At 38.9% G+C, this 17900-nt stretch overlaps 1 protein-coding gene across 3 annotated transcripts in view; it reads left to right on the forward strand.

Moving 5' to 3' along the window:
* The window catches only part of ARHGAP24 (Rho GTPase activating protein 24), a 625449-nt gene that overhangs the window by 485934 nt on the left and 121615 nt on the right, over positions 1-17900 (forward strand). For all 3 annotated transcript variants that reach the window (XM_006867733.1, XM_006867735.1, XM_006867736.1), the window contains one exon: positions 13271-13393. In XM_006867733.1, the coding sequence (XP_006867795.1) occupies positions 13271-13393 (123 nt within the window). The remainder of the gene's footprint in view (positions 1-13270; positions 13394-17900) is intronic.

Genomic DNA, 17900 nt, shown 5'->3' on the forward strand with positions numbered 1-17900 from the left:
CGCCACACCAGGATTCTGTTGTTGCACCTTGTATCTAAATGTAAACAAGAATGTTTCATTTTAAATTACAATAAATTATAATGAATCCTAGCCTATCAGAAGCCGTCTATTCCCCTCTCCCCACATTTGCTGAAGCAAAACAAAAGAGGCCTTCAAATACCTGGTTTCTAGTATGTTAATGGTCTGGAATTGTGACCATGGATTGCTTTTCACATTTGACTCACCTTGGTTAGTTTCATGGGGCTGTCACCCGGGTGCCAATTAGTACACTGGACATCTGCCAAGAAGGAACTGAAGTAAGACCATCAGCTCATTTCATCTTTGTGCTAAGGTCATTGCTAAATTGTATTTAAATTGGTGCCGAAGGCCAAACACTAAATTATTTAGTAAAGAAGCTGTACTGCACTCAGGAGCTTTGTAATAAAGAGCGCATATGCAGACATCTTTTTATCTTCTTTACTGTCATCCTCCCATCCCCCCAAAGAACATAGTGAAAAACTACCACAAATAGTTCAGAATCATGGCACCCACTTCTAGCAGTGTTGTTGTTAAGTGCCATCAAGTCGGTTCCAACTCATAGTGACCCTGTATAGGGTTTCTGAGGAGCAGCTGGTGAGTTTGAACTGCCGACCTTGTGGTTCAAACCAACCTTGTGGTCCAGTGCTTATCCTCCAGTGCCCCACCAGGACTTCACTGCAAGCATAGAAAACATATACTATGGATGCATTCTAACATAATAATTATACCCATCAGGCATAAAAAGAAACAGTTTGTATCACTATGTTGTTTCTTACAGTTAAATAAATGGTGCCAACCATATCATTGGAAGGTGACAGCTAAACTCGCTTGGCAGAAATGGGGATTTAGAATAAAAGGTTACCAGTTATGGATTCCTGGTGTTATACTATAGATTAGCACTGGACTGCAAACCACAGTTTTGGCAGTTCAAATCCACCTGCTGCTCCTCAGAAACCCTATACAGGGTCACTGTGAATTTGAACCGACTCGACAGCACTTAAAAACAACAACAAAAGTTAAGGTTGATAATATTCAAATGAATGGAGACAATATTACTAACAGCCCTGTGATCAGCTATATTGAAGACTACAGAAAAAGGAAAAATCAGTAATAGCTGTTATGGTTGTCAAATGCCATTAAGTCTGTTCTGATTCATTGCAGTCTCTGTATAGGCTTTCCGAGGAGTGGCTGGTGGGTTTCATTGGATGACCTTGTGGTTTAGTAATTCAGTTCTTATCCTTCAGTGACACACCAAGACTCCAATAATAGCTAACCTGTCATTAATTAATATGTAGTATTTTGTTGATCATAAATTTTTGTGTTAATTAAAAAATACATTTTTTACTGAAGTACCATTTCTTTCTCTTGACTACTGTACATTTGGGGCACCTTAAATTTTGTCTACCGTAATCTTGACCCAGAAGTCCTGATGTGGCGCTGTATGATCAGCACTGGACTGCAAACCCACCAGTCGCTCCTTGGAAACCCTAAACAGGGTCACTATGAGTTGAAACTTACTTGATGGCACTTAACAACAAGCCTTGACCCTACAAATTAACATAAGCTGAATACGAAAATAAAAAATCTAAAGAAAGTTATGTGAAACAAAGTGACCAGACTGACTACACATTCCATGTAATGAGGAAAAAAGATCTCTTAAGCTTCATCATTACTGGCTTTTGAGACTTTCTAGTGAGTAAGAGTTTTGGTGTTATGCAAGGTCATTCAAACTCACCCGATTCTCCTTGGAAGCCCTAGACAGGGTGACTGTGAGTCAGAACCTACTCGATGGCACTTAACAACAACAGGTGAGTGATATTGGCCATTATGGTTATTGTTGTTATGTGCCGTGGAGTCAGCTCCGACTCATAGTGACCCTGCATAGGGTTTCTGAGGCTGTAAATCTTTACTGGATCAGAAAGCCCCATCTTTCTCCTGCGGAACAGCTGGTAGCTTCGAACTGCTGACTGTGAGATTAGCAGCCCGATTCATAACCATTACACTACCAGAGCTTACCGGCTACTTTATTCTTTCTGAATCAGATAGACATTTTGATCATTTCTATTTTAAGTAGGAGAGAAGTTTAAAGTTCTGGCAGAGGGCGAATACTGGTGAAAATGGAGACAGAAAATGCAGGGAACTGATAGATTCTTTTCATTTGTATTATAGAAGCAAACTGAATAGTCAATTAAACCCGATTTGCATGAAATTTTGCTTACTCAGATGTCTAGCCATGAAATAGAGAATCAGCCAAGAGTGAACTCTTAATTTCTTTATTGGATTCTCAAACTGCTGCTTTCCACTTTATAGCTGTTAATGTGTTCCTAATGTTAATATATTTCTAGGTTCCAAGTAAAAGGAAAACCTCCTTTTGCCCAATTTATTTAGTTTTTCTCTAGCTACCCTCTTAAAAATGGAAAGCCAAACAAATAGATTTCGCTTTATTTTAATTTTTATATGTATTAATTTTTTTTTTCCATCTGAACCTCTAAGTAGACAAATCCAGATTTTGAAGAAAATATCCATTATCTTGATATTTAGGGAACATGGTGGCTCCATAGTATAAGCATAGGACCGTGAACCTCCAGGTCAATGTTTCAAGTCCACCAGTTGCGCCACAGGAGAAAGATGAGACTTTCTGCCCCGGCAAAGATTTAAAGCCTCAGAAACCCTACGCAGGGCCGTGATCAGTCAGAACCAACTTGATGGCACTTAACAACAATTTTGATATTTATCAAGGACCATGTACTTGAAGTCTTGTGTGGCACTGTAAGTTAAGCACTCAACCACAAGGTCAGTTTGAACTATAAGGTTGGTGGTTCAATCCTACCAGTTGCTTCTTGGAAACTTTATGCAGAGTTGCTATGAGTTAGAACTGACTAGAAGGCATTTAACAACCACAAAAAAGCATCTATTTTTTATATTAAAAATATAAATTTGAATACATATAAAAATTAAAATAAAATAAAATATATTCGCTTGGCTTTCCATTTTTAATGGAAGTGACCTCACATTTTACATTTTTCTTTCTCTTTTCTGAGTGCATCTGCATATTCATTCCTATCTGACTCATGACTACTGGGAAACATAAATATATACATGTGAATTTGTATATGTATAGGTGCATTTTTGTTTTTATTAAGTGCTGTGGAGTCAGTGCTAACTCATGGTAACTGTATAGGATTTTCAAGGAACAGCTGGTGGGTTTGACATGCTGATCTTGTTGTTAGCAGTCCAATGCTTAGTATAGTACCACACCAGAATCTGTGTATGTGTTGGTGTTAAATGCTATTGAATCAGTTCTGAGTCATAGCGACCCTGTATAGGGTTTCCAAGGAGTGACTGGGTGAGTTTGAACCACTGACCTTGTAGTTCAAACCAGCCTTGCAGTCCAGTGCTTATCCTACAGTGCCACACCAAGATTCCATGTATGTGGAGGGGTTATATTTACACACAATCCCTTCTGTTTTTCTTGGGATTTATTGGTGTTGTTACATGCCAACAAGTCAGTTCTGACTCATAGTGACCCTGTATAGGGTTTCCAAAGAGCAGCTCATGAGTTTGAACCACTGGTCTTGTGGTTCAAATGGACCTTCCTTGTAGTTCTGCGCTTATCCTACAGTACTACAAGAAATTCATGCTTGTCCCCACTTTCAGATATCCATCACAACTCATTTCAAGTCACTCTTCTTTCAGAACAACCTTTCTGAACATTAGTCAGTATGTATTGCTTATGTTCATAATAAATTATAACTGCTACTCCTGGGTACAAGGAGCTCTGGTAGTGTAGTGGTTATGAATCGGGCTGCAAACCGCAAGGTCAGCAGTTCGAAACTATCAGCTGTTCCATGGGAGAACGATGAGGCTTTCTGCTCCCTTAAAGATATACAGACTCAGAAACCCTGTACAGGGTCACTATGAGTCAGAACCGACTCCATGGTACTTAACAACAACAACTCCTGGGTACTGACTGCTATCATCCACAGGAAGAGGAATGGGTGCATTTTGGAAGGGCACATGGAATAGATCTGGCATATTCCCTCTTACTGAAATCTATCCTGATATTAGAAAGTTTACACCAATAAGTGTACTGCTTCTTTTAAATAATTAATAATAATTATGATGATCATTACTATTTATTAAAAATATTTTTCTCTGGGTCAGGCACTGTACTAAGAACTTTAAGTGCTTGTTCAACACAGGTCTTGAAATAACCTAAACACTGACATCAAATTGAGGCTCAGAAGCATGCTTAAAGCCACACAGTTAGTAAATAGCAAAGCTAGAATTGAAAGACTTATGGAGTGAACAGCCATTATCCAAGGCTGCTGTGTGGTTTCTAGTACTGAGATACCAGATGTGCTGCTACAGTCACATGATCATAGTAACAATGAATGTTAATTAATATCACATATAGGTAAAATTCAAAGCCAGATGTATATTGATCTTTTAATTACCTAAGAATAGGACATCAGAGAACCTGGGTGGCTTGACCACTAGCGAAAAGATTGTTGTTAATTGTTGTCAAGTCGGTTCTGACTCACAGTGACCCTGATAGGGTTTCTGAGGAGCTACTTCAAAAGTGGTATGCCTCCCCAAATTTAACTCATGAAACTTCTGAGTTAATGAATATAAGTATTCATATTGGATTAATCTGTATTCAAATGCTAAAAGGACTAATATGTTTGATAAAAGTATGGTATCTTTAATGCATGAGGCCCACAAAAGTGTTCCACTCAGTAATCCAACTTGAATGACCCGTCCTTGTAAAACCATTTGCAGAGTGTTAATCATTTACAATGCAAACAAGCAACTAGATATGTTACATGATCCCATAGCTTTGTTGTTGTTAAATGCTGTGAAGTGGATTCCAACTCATAGTTACCCTGTATAGGGTTTCTAAGGCTGTAAATCTTTACGAGAGCAGAAAGCCTCATCTTTTTCCTGCAGAACCACTGGTAGTTTTGAACTGCTGACTGAGAGATTAGCATCCTAACTCATAACCACTATGCTATCAGAGCTTTGCAGTCTAGTGTAGCGCTGTGGGTTAAGGCGCTGGACTGCAAAGTCATTTGAACCGCAAGGTAAATGGTTTAAGCTCACCAACTGTTCCTTGAAAACCCTATACAGGGTCGCTATGGGTCAGAACTGACTCAATGGCACCAAATAACAACAACAATCAGATCCTTCAAGCTCCCATAGCTTTAGAGTGCAGTATTTTCTGACTGACTGGCTGTCACTGAAAGACATGAATACAAGCAAAGAGGATGAGTGTGGTTGAAATACATGAATTAAAAAATGTATTCTCTCTGTCTACTACAGCAAATTCTATTTACAAGAATTGTTGTTAGTTGCCATTGAGTATGCTTCACCATTTGTCAGAAACTCCTTGCAGGTGTCTTTAAACACAACCCTAGAGTTTCTGATTCAGTTGGTCTGAGTCGAGGCCTAAGCATTTGCATTTCTAATAAGTTCCAGTGTTGTGCTGATGCTGCATTCTGTTCTCTTAGGCATACCCAGTGGAATCCCATCATTCTGAGAAAAACTGTACTAGAGGGTTTGGAGGACCATTAATCTGAATGTAAATGTTACCTATTCCATTTGCCTTCCTCCTATATCAATAAGACAATAGTTTCAATTCAGTGGTATATATTTATATATAGTATATATACAAAAATATATGTGTATAGATGTCTATTGTTTGAAGGTGAGTTCACTACACTGTAATTTATGTGATGATTGGATCTAAAGGCTACTATGTTGTTGTTGTTATGTGCCGTGGAGTCGGTTCCGACTCATAACGACCCTGTACAGGGTTTCCAAGGCTGTAAATCTTTACGGGAGCAGAAAGCCTCATCTTTCTCCCATGGAACAGCTGGTAGATTTGAACTGCTGATCTTAAGGTTCACAGCCCAATTCCTAACCACTACACTGGCAGAGCCCCTTACAATGCTGTTATTGTTATTAAGTGCTGTAGAGTCTGTTCTGACCCATAGCAACCATGTATAGAGTTTTTGAGGAGCTTGAACTGGTGAGCTTGAACCTCCAACCAGGTGGTTGAAACCGACTTTGCAGTCCAGCGTATGAACCCACAGTGCCACACCAGGACTCCACTTTACAATAGTTTACCTTTGATAATTGTTTATGAAATCATTTTAGCTTGACAAGTGGTTAAATGAGAACAGAAATTTCATAGAGTCTTAACAAAGAGTGAAGTTTGATCTTATTAAAACAGATGGAAAGCCAATGTTCAGTGCTCATCCATTTCATATGATAAATTTTTTTAGGGAGCACTGTGGATCTGTTGGGTAAGCACTGGACTTCCAGCCATTCCATGGTAGAAAGATGAAGCTTTACACTCTTAAAAAGTTTTCACGCAACCTCGGGAACTCCACAGAGTCTCTTTGAGTTGGCATGGACTCAAGGACACAAAACAAAAACAAACTTGTGTTTCTGAGCTCCTTCAATTTCAAGAAACAGTACCAGGTTCTTAGGAGTATGGGGTTATGCAAAAGAAAGTATGACCTCTCCAATTAGAACACACAGATTTTTAATAGAGTCCTGATATGGCGTTGTAAGGTGTGCCCTAGAGCAGTTCAAGCCCACCAGCCAAACCCTGGAAACCGTAAACAGGGTCATGTGAGTCAGAACTGACTTGACAGCACTTAACAACAGCAACAATAATCTACTTCATATTTCTATAAATGGTTCAAATTGTTTTAATCACATTCTTAGCAATGAATCTGTTTCCATCAGGACTCAGAAACTTTTCCACATTGTTTTTCCCTTCCCTTACTATAAATATACTGAGGAATCAAGATCTAGCTCCATGGGTGTAATTCACACCTGGGATTTCCTAGCTGTGATTGGCAGTCTAAATGAGATTCAGGGCCAGACACACAGCACCTGTGGCAGAGATAAAACATCAAATGAGAAGTCAGAAGATAATGGCTAGTTGCGCTCATCATTCTCTTGTTCCTTACTCCTAGGCAGAGATCCAGTCTAGCGGCTGTCATTCAGTCTCATAACTAAGGCTGTCTCTCCTGGCTTCCAGTGACACAGCGGATATTGCTGTCTGAATTGCTAAGCACCCTTCAGGCAAAAGCAATCATTAAAATATTCTGATTTTCAAAATGTTTTTTTTTTTCTTCCCCAGTACTGTGGATCTGAATCATTGTTTTGTATTGTGTCATGACAAATGATTTTTTTTCTATTGTCCTTTAGTCACCTCTACCACTCTTTTGTCATATGCATATGCATTGCATATCCTATCAGTTTGTGGTATATTTGCACACATGTGCATTGTGTAATTTTAATATGCATTGTAATGGTTTGGAAGGGACTGTGAAAAGTTAGTGAAAAAGATAGAATTAAAAAATACTGAAGGAGGTGGGGTATGATGGCGGAATAGGCAGACACACTGAGCAGACCTTCTGCAACAAAGACAAAGGGAAAAAACAAGTGAAAGAGACACAGATGGTCGTCCTGAACACTATGCTTCAAAAGATAAGGACAGAGCGGTGGACTGAGTGCTGACCGGACCAGGAAACTGAACAGGAGCAGCGAGAGAGAAGAAAAACAGGCAGGCTGACAGATGGCTTGGAGCAGTGGGGCCATCTTGAGCTTTTACCAGTGGATGCTGATACAGGGGCTTGCAGGTACAGGCCCAGCCGCAGATGGGAGACAAGGGGGTAGTCTTCCATTGTTCTTTTGCCCCACTTGGTAGCCGGAGTGTGGCCGGTCCTGTCATTGCCAACGCAGCATCCAGTGGCATTGTCTCCAGCGCAGCCTCTGCCTGGGGTCCTTCCAGTGGTGTGTGAACTACACTACACTACACTACACAATGAGCTGAGAACATCCTTCCAGTCTCTATCACATCCTCCAAGAGACAGGTGGGGAGTGCCTGAGAACACACAAACCTGTAATCATTGATTGAATATCAATATAATGACACCACAATGTCTGAGAAAACAGACACTTTCAGCTTACACGAAGAAGAAATGAGACAGAGTGCCTCAAACAAGTGACCAAAATATAGAGTCAGAAAATATAGTACCCGAAATGGAATCAGATCTACTTGATAAGAAATTTAAAAGAATCTATTGGTGTGGTACTATAGGCTAAGCACTGGGCTGAAAAACATAAGGTCAGTTGTTGATGGTTCAAACCCATGAACTGCTCCCCCGAAACCCTATAGAGTGTTGCTATGAGTTGGAATCAACTCCATGACACTTAATGACAACAAAAAATTACGTACCTTCAACAAATTGAGAGAAAGATTGATGAAATCAAGGAAGAATTCAGGAAAATATACAGAATGCATTGGCAAAATAAATGAAAAATTGGAAACCATACAAAAACAGCAATTAGAAAGCTTCAGAAATTGGTACTACATTAAAAGCACAAAGTAGAATTCAATCAATGGAAGGGCAGATCAGTGTGTTTGAAGATAATTCTTTCAATATTTTCAAGAGGAACAATCAGAAAAAAATTAAAACTCCAGAGAAAACCTAAGATTTATGTGGGGCACTATCAAGAACAATAACGTACATGTGATTAGAATTCCAGAACAAGAAGAGACCAAACCGTAGAGAAAATTGTCCCAGAGTTGCTGGTAAAAAAAACTTTCCTAACATAAAGAAAGATGTGACGATCGCCACCTAAAAAGTTAAGCAAAGTCCTAACAAGATAGACCTCAAAAGAACATCACCCAAATATATTATAATCAAACCTTTAAAAATAAGGAAAAACTCTTAAGAGAAACTTGGGAAAAATGAGAAGTCACTTACAAAAGATAATTAATAAGACTAAGGTCTTGATTTCTCAGCAAGAAACTAAGAAGGCAAGAAGACAATGGGATGCCATATATAAAACTCTACAAGAAGAAGAAAATTGTCAGTCATGAATCATGTACCCAGCAGAATTGTCTATCATATGATGGCAAAATTAGGACATATCCAGAAAAGCAGAGATAAAAAGAATTTGCAAATCCAGACCAACCTTACAAAAAATACTAAAGGGATTTCCTGGGACACAGAACTAACAACAGCAGACAACAACATGAAACTGACATATATGATAATATCACCTAGAACTCAATCCATATTTAGAAGTGCTCAAAGTAAAACAAATCTTTGTTGTTGCTGTTGTTAAGTACCGTTGAGTCAGTTCTGACTCACATGACTCTGTATAGAGTTTCTGAGGAGCAGCTGGTGTGCTTGAACTGCCAACCTTTCAGCTCAAACCAACCTTGTAGTCCAGCGCATTAACCCACACTGCCATACCAGGACTTTAAAACACACCTGTTGTTGTTGTTGTTAAGTGCCGTTGAGTCGGTTCAGACCCATAGTGACCCTGTATAGGGTTTCCAAGGAGCAGCTGGTTAGCTTGAACCACTGACCTTGTTGTTCAAACAGCTTTGCAGTCTGGCGCATTAACCCACAAAGCCACACCAGAACTTCTTAAACAAACCTTGTTGTTGTTGTTAAGTACCATCGAGTTGGTTCCGACTCATAGTGACCCTGTACAGGCTTTCTGAGGCTGTAAATCTTTACAGGAGCAGAAAGCTTCATCTTTCTCAAGTGGAACCACTGGTAGTTTCGAACTGCTGACCTGAGGTTCTCAGCTTGATCCATTACCACTACGCTACCAAACCTAGAAGACTGAACACAACAATAACAAACATAGAGTTTAAAAAAGAGAATAATGTAGTTACAGAACTTTCAAATGAATAATGTAGTTACAGCTGTAACCCCTAAAACTAGAACAAGCCTGAGTCACTCCACTACCACTATCTTAACCCTAGTCCTTAAGATCACCCTAATACTCAATGAAGTCCTGGGCCTTGACTAGACATAGTCATAGTCTTAACCCGAACTCCTTACCCACCCTCACCCATCTGCCCACCGCCTCAAAATGAAAAATTAACACAAATGAAATTTTTCCATGAACTTTTTAATGCTCCCTCATATTTGTATCAAAGCAGGATGACATTTCAAAGCACCTGTATGTGTGTGCAGATGACAAATTCCCAAGCACCTAATAACTAGAGTAGTTATGAGGCTCATCAAATTTCATTAAAAAACGGCTGCAACAGCACATTGACAAGGAGCTGACAGAGGTTCAAGCCAGATTCCGATGAGAACGCTGAATGAGGAATATCATTGCTAACGTCAGATGGATCTTGGCTGAAAGCAGAAATTACTAGAAAGATGTTTACCTGTGCTTTATTGATTATGCAAAGGCTTTTGACTGTGTGGGTCATGTCAAGCTGTGGACAGCATTGCGGAGAATGTGTATTCCAGAACACTTAATAGTACTCATGAGGAACGTGTACATAGAGGAAGAGGCAGTCATTAAAACAAAACAAGGGAACACTGAATGGATTAAAGTCAGTAAAAATTTATATCTGGGTTGTATCCTTTCACCATCCTGACTAAATCTGTATGCTGAGAAGCTAAATTATATGAAGATGTGACATCAGGACTGAAGGAAGATTTACTAACAATCTGTGATATGCAAATGATACAACCTTTCTTTTGGAAAGCAAAGAGGACTTAAAATGCTTACTGATGAAGAGCAAAGACCACAGCCTTAAATATGCACCTCGATGTAAAGGAAACAAAAATTCTCACCACGGGACCAATAAATAACATTATGATAAATGGAGAAAAAGATTGAAGTTGTCAAACACTTCATTTTGCTTGGATCTAGTATCAACACTCATAACATCAGCAGTCAAGAAATCATCTCTGCTGCACAAGACCTTTTTAAAGTGTTCAAGAGCAAAGGTATCAGTTTGAAAGATGCGCCTGACCCAAGTTATTCGAAATACTTCATATTTTGAATAACTTCATATGTATGAAAAAGTTGGACAATGAATAGGGAAGACTGTAGAAGAATTTATGTACTTGAGTTATGGTGTTGGAGAAGAAGATTAAAGGACCATGGACTGCCAAAAAAAACCCAAACAAGTCAGTGTTGGAAGAAGTACAGCAAGAATGCTCCTTAGAAGCCAGGAAGAACAGACTTTGTCTCTCGTACTTTGGACATATTGTCAAGAGGAAGGCCCCGGAGAAGGACCTCATGCTAGGTAAAGTGGAAGGTCAGTGAAAAAGAGGTAGACCCCCAAAGAGATAGATTGGGCCCAATGGGCCCAAGCTGAACCACAATTGTGAGGATGCCTCAGGACTGGGCAGTGTGGCATTTAGTTGTGTTTAATGTCGATATGGCACCTAACAACAAGAAAAATCTAGTTGAATATGCCCCTTTTGCATTGGGAGAGGTGTGAGTCAGTTAAGTGAGAAGGAATTCATTTTTACACAACTTCTACTTTACTCTATCACAGTGCCAGTATTTTTATGTGCGTTATTTCTTTTATCTCACAAATTTGTACTATGTAGGGAATATATGGAGCCCTGGTGTTGCACTGTAGGATAAGCACTGGACCACAAGTTGCTTTGAACCATAAAGTCAGTGGTTCAAACTCACCAGCCGCTCCTTGGAAACCCTGTACAGGGTCGCTATGAGTCAGAACTGACTTGGTGGCACTTAACAACATTATTTCAGAAGTAGGATGAAAGATTCCAGAGCTATGTCATTTTCCCAACGTCAAATAGCTTTCTCTGACTCCTGAACCTTTACTTTTTCTGATACAGATTGCTGAAGATAATGATTGATTTAGGAAAGTCTTAGAGGTTTAAGAGTATCAATGCTTCCCTGTTGTTGTTGCTGTTAGGTGCCATCGAGTCGGTACTGACTCATAGCGACCTTATGCACAGCAGAACGAAACACAGTTATTTTGTATGATGTGAGAAGGCTAGCCCTGCTTATAAAAAACACAACCACACATCATGTGCTCTCTTGGATCCTCCTATTTTCTTGCCCACAATGATTACCGCTCAACTGGTGAGTTTAAAGTTATTACACTCCTCTATTGTGTTCTATAGGCATGTCAGTGCTCAGAGAGTTGGACATCTCAGTCTAGGGTATTTGAATCACATTCAGAAATCATAAACTCAGTTGTCTAAACCTTTTAGAACAATGTGTGAATTTGGTTGGTTGTGAAGGAATGAGAAAATGTGGGGTCTGTTTTTAGAGCTTGAAAGAGCCTCATGAGTTATTCAGATTCACATAAATAAACAAAAACAGCAGGTTGACCAAACCAAACACTTCTAGAAGGATTAACTGAAACCCTATACAGGACCGCTATGAGTCGGAACCAACTTGATGGCACTTAGCAGCAACAACATGAGAAATTTTAAGGAATTAAACCACCTGCTTTAAAAGTTTATCATTTCAGGTGATACGTTGCTGTTAGTATCATGGAGTCAGTTTCGACTCATAACCACCCTGTATGGTGTTTCTGAAGAATGACTGGTAGGTTTGAACCACTGACCTTGTCCTTAGCAGTCCAGTGCTTATCCTACAGCACCACATCAGGACTCCAAAAGTTGATATCAGAGATCACAAGAAATTTTAAAGTTAATGTATTGTTCTTTAGGAAAAAGTAATAAAACCCATCAATCTTTTGCAAGACTCCACAGGGGTTTTCTAAAGTTCACTCTCAGATGTAAGGGCCTTCTGAGGTTTTTAATGTGCCTATCTTGGATGTCCGGACACAAGTCTTCTTCGTCCCTCCCTCTACTTTGCTTGTTCTCCTGAGGCTGTGATCTGGGAAGAAGAGGTTTCACTCCAAGACAGGGGACTAAAGGAGGGTCTTAGTTTAATATGTGCCATGTGTCTCTTTTCCCTTTTTAAGAATTACCATACTCAACCATGATGTCCTAATGGCCTCGCTGTGTATATACTAAGCAGTGCTCAGACTGTCCAGCACTGTTTTAGATTAAAATCCAAGCTGCATGAGCCACATTTCCAACTCCTCGTCTTTCATTTTGTCTATGCTCTTTTCTTCTTCTTTTTTTTTTTTTTTTCTGTTCAGCAGCTTGATGTAAATAGATTGGATTATGAGTTAATACAGGCCTAGGGGTTGTTGCTAGGACAGAAAGCCAGGCTTTGTGTGGGGAATGGCATTTGTTCTTCAGTTTTCTCCTAGAAAATTGAGTCTTTCCTTTTAAAGCAGATACCACCACCACCTCCACACCCATCCTGAAACCATGGTCAATATTTCCAATTCTGGGGCAGAACCCAGTGCTAATGGTGTCTCTACATTAAGCATGCACCTAGAATTTCCTAAGAAGGTGATGATCCAAGTCTGCCAAAGTACACATTCATATCTTACTGTCTTCCTCAGGAGGCGATCGAGTTCGGATGACAGCAAATCATGAGAGCTACCTCCTCATGGCGAGCACCCAGAATGATATGGAAGACTGGGTGAAGTCTATCCGCCGAGTTATATGGGGACCGTTTGGAGGAGGTGAGTACATGTTTAAATCATGGAAAAACAGAAAGGTGGCATAATCTGATGCTTGCTCACAGCTAGTGTTTTTATGAGCTCCTATTTGCAAATGGACAGATGTTATAATAAACAGCAAACAGTTCAACATTATTGTTAAATTAGATCTAATATTATTGCTAACCAGCCTGCTTTCATGAATACAGTGAAATATAAAAATGTTGTTGTTGTTGTTGTTAAGTGCCGTCGAGTCGGTTCCGACCCATAGCGACCCTGTACAGGGTTTCCAAGGGTGTAAATCTTTACGGGAGTAGAAAGCCTCATCTTTCTCCCGCAGACCGTCTGGTAGTTTTGAACCGCTGACCTTGTGGTTCACAGCCTGATTCGTAACCACTACGCTACCAGACCTCCTGAAATATAAAAATAGATTATTTTAATTTTTAAAAAATTTTAGATTTGGGGACTTCTACTTAACAACAACTAACAATGGTGTTATGGAAAATAAATTATAAATATAGACTAGCTAAGAACATCCTGGTGTGATGCTATAGGATAAGCAAGGTCGGTTTGTACCACAAAGTCAGTGGTTCAAGCTCACCAACCGCACCTCGGGAACCCTATACAGGTTCACTATGAGTTGGAATCTATGCTACAGCATTTAACAACAATAAAAAGAATATCAAGGTAAGGGACAAAAAAACTGACTTCTACAGAGTCCTGGTGTGGTGCTGTAAGATAAGCACAAGACTATTAACCTCAAGGTCTGAGGTTCAAACCCATCAGTTGTTTCTCAGAAAGCCTATACAGGGTTGCTATGAATCAAAATGAATGCAATGGCACTTTACAACAACAATAAATGTTTGGATGGTATTCCAATTTGCAGATGCCCTTGATATGAGTGAGGAATGACAAAGCTTTCAGTCAAAAACTGATGAATTTTGGAGTGAATAAAAATTATTTGGATTAGACAAGTGTTTGTGGTTTGGGTACTAATTTTGAAAGACTTAATTATATACCGTATAATTAAGAGTCTAATTTTTAAAGGTTCAATTATACCATATAAAGATCAAGCTAAAAGACGCTTTTGAAATAAATAGAGGAAGAAAATGTAAAAGATGTGATTTGGGTCCATCAAAGAATTTTAAATATACAATCATAATTTTTTAAATAAAAGTACAATATATGCAATCAGAAATTCATCTACAGCCAGCATATGTCCAACTATATAAGTCCTGGTTCATTTATGTAGATATACCTAAAATATATATATTGTCTGAATCTAAAATTCATATTTAGTGAACTACTTAATATGCCCATATTTATTTTATTTCTCTTTTATTTATTATCAGTACCTTAAATTCAGAGAGTAAATTTTATTGTTTCTTCCCATACTGGATGCTTATTAGACCAACTGACCATTTCGGCCACATATTTTTGAATAGTTTCAAAAGTTTAGTGAAAAATGTTGAAGAGTTAAAATTAAAATACTAAAGATTCCATTAAGGAGCTCTGGTAGCGTAGTGGTTACGAATCGGGCTGCGAACCTTAAGGTCAGCGGTTCGAAACTACCAGACGCTCTGCAGGAGAAAGATGAGGCTTTCTACTCCCGTAAAGATTTACACCCTCGGAAACCCTGTACAGGGTCGCTATGGGTCGGAACCGACTCGACGGCACTTAACAACAACAACAACAAAAGATTCCATTGAAGGCATGTTGATATTTACCATTGATGACACTGGTCTGCAGATTGTTCATTTTTGAACCTGATCTTTCATTGGGGAAGGAGAGGGTTTATGAAACCAAGATGATCAGCAAGTGCATGTTAGCAACTCCAGGGATTTGTAGAGGCCCCAGGAATGGGATTTTTCAAATTTCCTGTTACTTCCTTTAGAAGTCACCTCATTTTTTCCCTCTGTCATCAGATTCCTGGGTCGCCTGAGTTCAGGAAAATTCTTAATTATCTGCTGAAGGAGGCATATTTGTTGGAAGGTTATTTTCATCGTCTGCTATTCTCTTACTTACCTTGTATTTCACCTGTCCTTTTCTCAAGAAAAAATGACATCCAATTGTTTCCTCTAAGTCAGTGACCACAGAATCTCAAAATGGTCACAGTGGTACTGAGAAAAATTGTGCATGAATCTTCAAATATCTGAGCCTGAAGGCATACTCGAGTAGTTTACTGGTTTTCAATTTTACCCTGTAGAATATACTTCAAAGATCATGCAAATACTTGGCTGAAATTTACATTTAAATCAGTACATTTTAGCTTTCAACAATCACATTAAAAATAATGCTCAGAAGAATCAAACTTCTCCTGCCATTTTGTTTAATTGAAGAAGTTTTTTTTTGTTTTGTTTTGTTTTGTTTTTTGTTTATATATTGCTAGGTAAGATTTTAAAAACAAATGAACGAACAAGTTGCCATGGAATAGAATCAACTCATGCTGACCCTGTGTGTATCCGAGCAGAACTGTGTTTCACATAGTTTTCAATGGTTCATTTTTCAGGTGTAGATTACCCGTGGTGCTTCTGGGTGAACTGAAACTACCACATTTTCAGTTAGTAGTTAAGTGCCTAACTATTCGCATAACTCAGTTACTCACTTAATCTTTTTAATAGTAGTCCTTTGTGAAATGTCTATGCATCAGCATTTTCCAAAATGAATATAGAGTATAGAATCAAACTGAATATTAACACTGATAGTTGTTGACACTGTAACCATCATTCATGGTTCTGGATTTCAAATGTTTTTATTTATTTTTTTCATTTTAATTATAGTTGGTGGTAGTGGTAGTGGTGATGTGCCATGGAGTTGCTTTCTAACTTACAGCGACCCTGTATAAGGGTCTGTAAATCTTTATGGGACCAGAAAGCCTCATCTTTCTCCTGAGGAACCGCTGGTAGTTTCAAACTGCTGACCATGAAATTAGCATAATTTTATGCTATGCATAATTGTAGTTAAAATGCCTTCAAGTCAGCTCCCACTCATAGCAAATCTATGCACAACAGAATGAAACATTACCTAGTCTCGCCCCATCTTCATTATTGTCCTTATATTTGATCCCATTTTTCCTGACACTGTCAGTTCATCTCCTTGAGAATCATCCTCTTTTTTTGCCGATCCTCTACTTTCCCAAGGCTGATATCTGTTTCCAGGGACTAGTCCCTACTGATAACCTGTCCAAAGTGCCCTAAGATGAAGTAACTGCATCCTTGCTTCTAAAGAGCATTTTGTGTGTACCTCTTCCAAAACAGATTTTTTGTTCTTCTAGCAGGACAAGGTACTTTCAAAAGTGTGTGTGTGTATGTGTGTGTGTGTGTGTGTGTGTGTGTGTGTTTTGCCAGTGCCATAATTGAAATGCATCAATTCTTCTCCAGTCTTCTTAATTAAATGTCTAATTTTCACATGCATATGAAAATACCATGGTTTAGGGCAGGCAAAGTGAAATCCTCAAAGTGAAATCTTTAATACTTTAAGAGGTATTTTGCTGCAAATTTGGCCAGTGTATGTCCTTAGATTTCTTGACTGGTGTTTTATGAATATTGATTGTGGATCCAAGTGAAATAAAATCTTTTTTTCCATTTATCATGGAGTTGTTTATTTGATGGATGCTGTTTATTAGTCCAGTTGTGAGGATTTTTGTTTTCTTTACATTGAATTATAGTTCATACTGAAGACTGTATTATTTGCTTTCCATCAGCAAGTGCTTCAAGTCCTCTTGGATTTTAGCACTGTGTTATCTACATGTCACAGGTTGTTAATAAATCTTCCTCAAGCCCTGATGCCGCATTCTTCTTCATATAGTCCAGCATCTCAGATTATTTGCTCAGCACACAGATTGAATAAGTATGGTGAGAGGATACAACACTGACAAACACTTTTCCTTATTTTAAATCAAGCAGTATCCCCTTGTCCTGTTTGAATGACTGCCTCTTTGTTTATATATAGGTCCTGCATGAGCCAATTAACTATTCTGGAATTCCCATTCTTTGCAATGTTACCCATAGTCCACCTTCTCAGATTATTTTCTCAGCATACAGATTAATATGATGAAAGGATACAACCCTAGTACACACCTTTCCTGATTTTAAGCTATGCAGTATCTCCTTGTTCTCTTGGAATTGCTGCCTCTTATCCTCATGAACACAAGGAACTGTTGTGGAATTCTCATTCTTCACAGTGTTTGTTATGATCCACACAGGTGAATGCCTTTGCATAGTTAATAAAGTACAACTAAACATCTTTCAATTCTTCTCTGCTTTCACCCAAGCTCCATCTAACTTCAGCAATGATATCCTTCATTCCATGTCCTCTTCTGAATCTGGCTTGAATTTCTGGTTTGTTATTGTTGTTGTTAAGTGTCATTGAGTCAGTTCTGACCCATAGCGACCCTGTATAGGGTTTCCGAGGAGCAGCTGGTGAACTTGAACTGCCGACTTTGCAGTTCAAATGGCTTTGCAGTCTGGCACATTAACCCACAGCGCCACACCAGGACTCTCCCTATTAATGTACTGAGGAGGTCTGGTAG

Source organism: Chrysochloris asiatica, unplaced genomic scaffold (genome assembly GCF_000296735.1).
Source record: "Chrysochloris asiatica unplaced genomic scaffold, ChrAsi1.0 scaffold00109, whole genome shotgun sequence".
Classification (NCBI taxonomy): Eukaryota; Metazoa; Chordata; class Mammalia; order Afrosoricida; family Chrysochloridae; genus Chrysochloris; species Chrysochloris asiatica.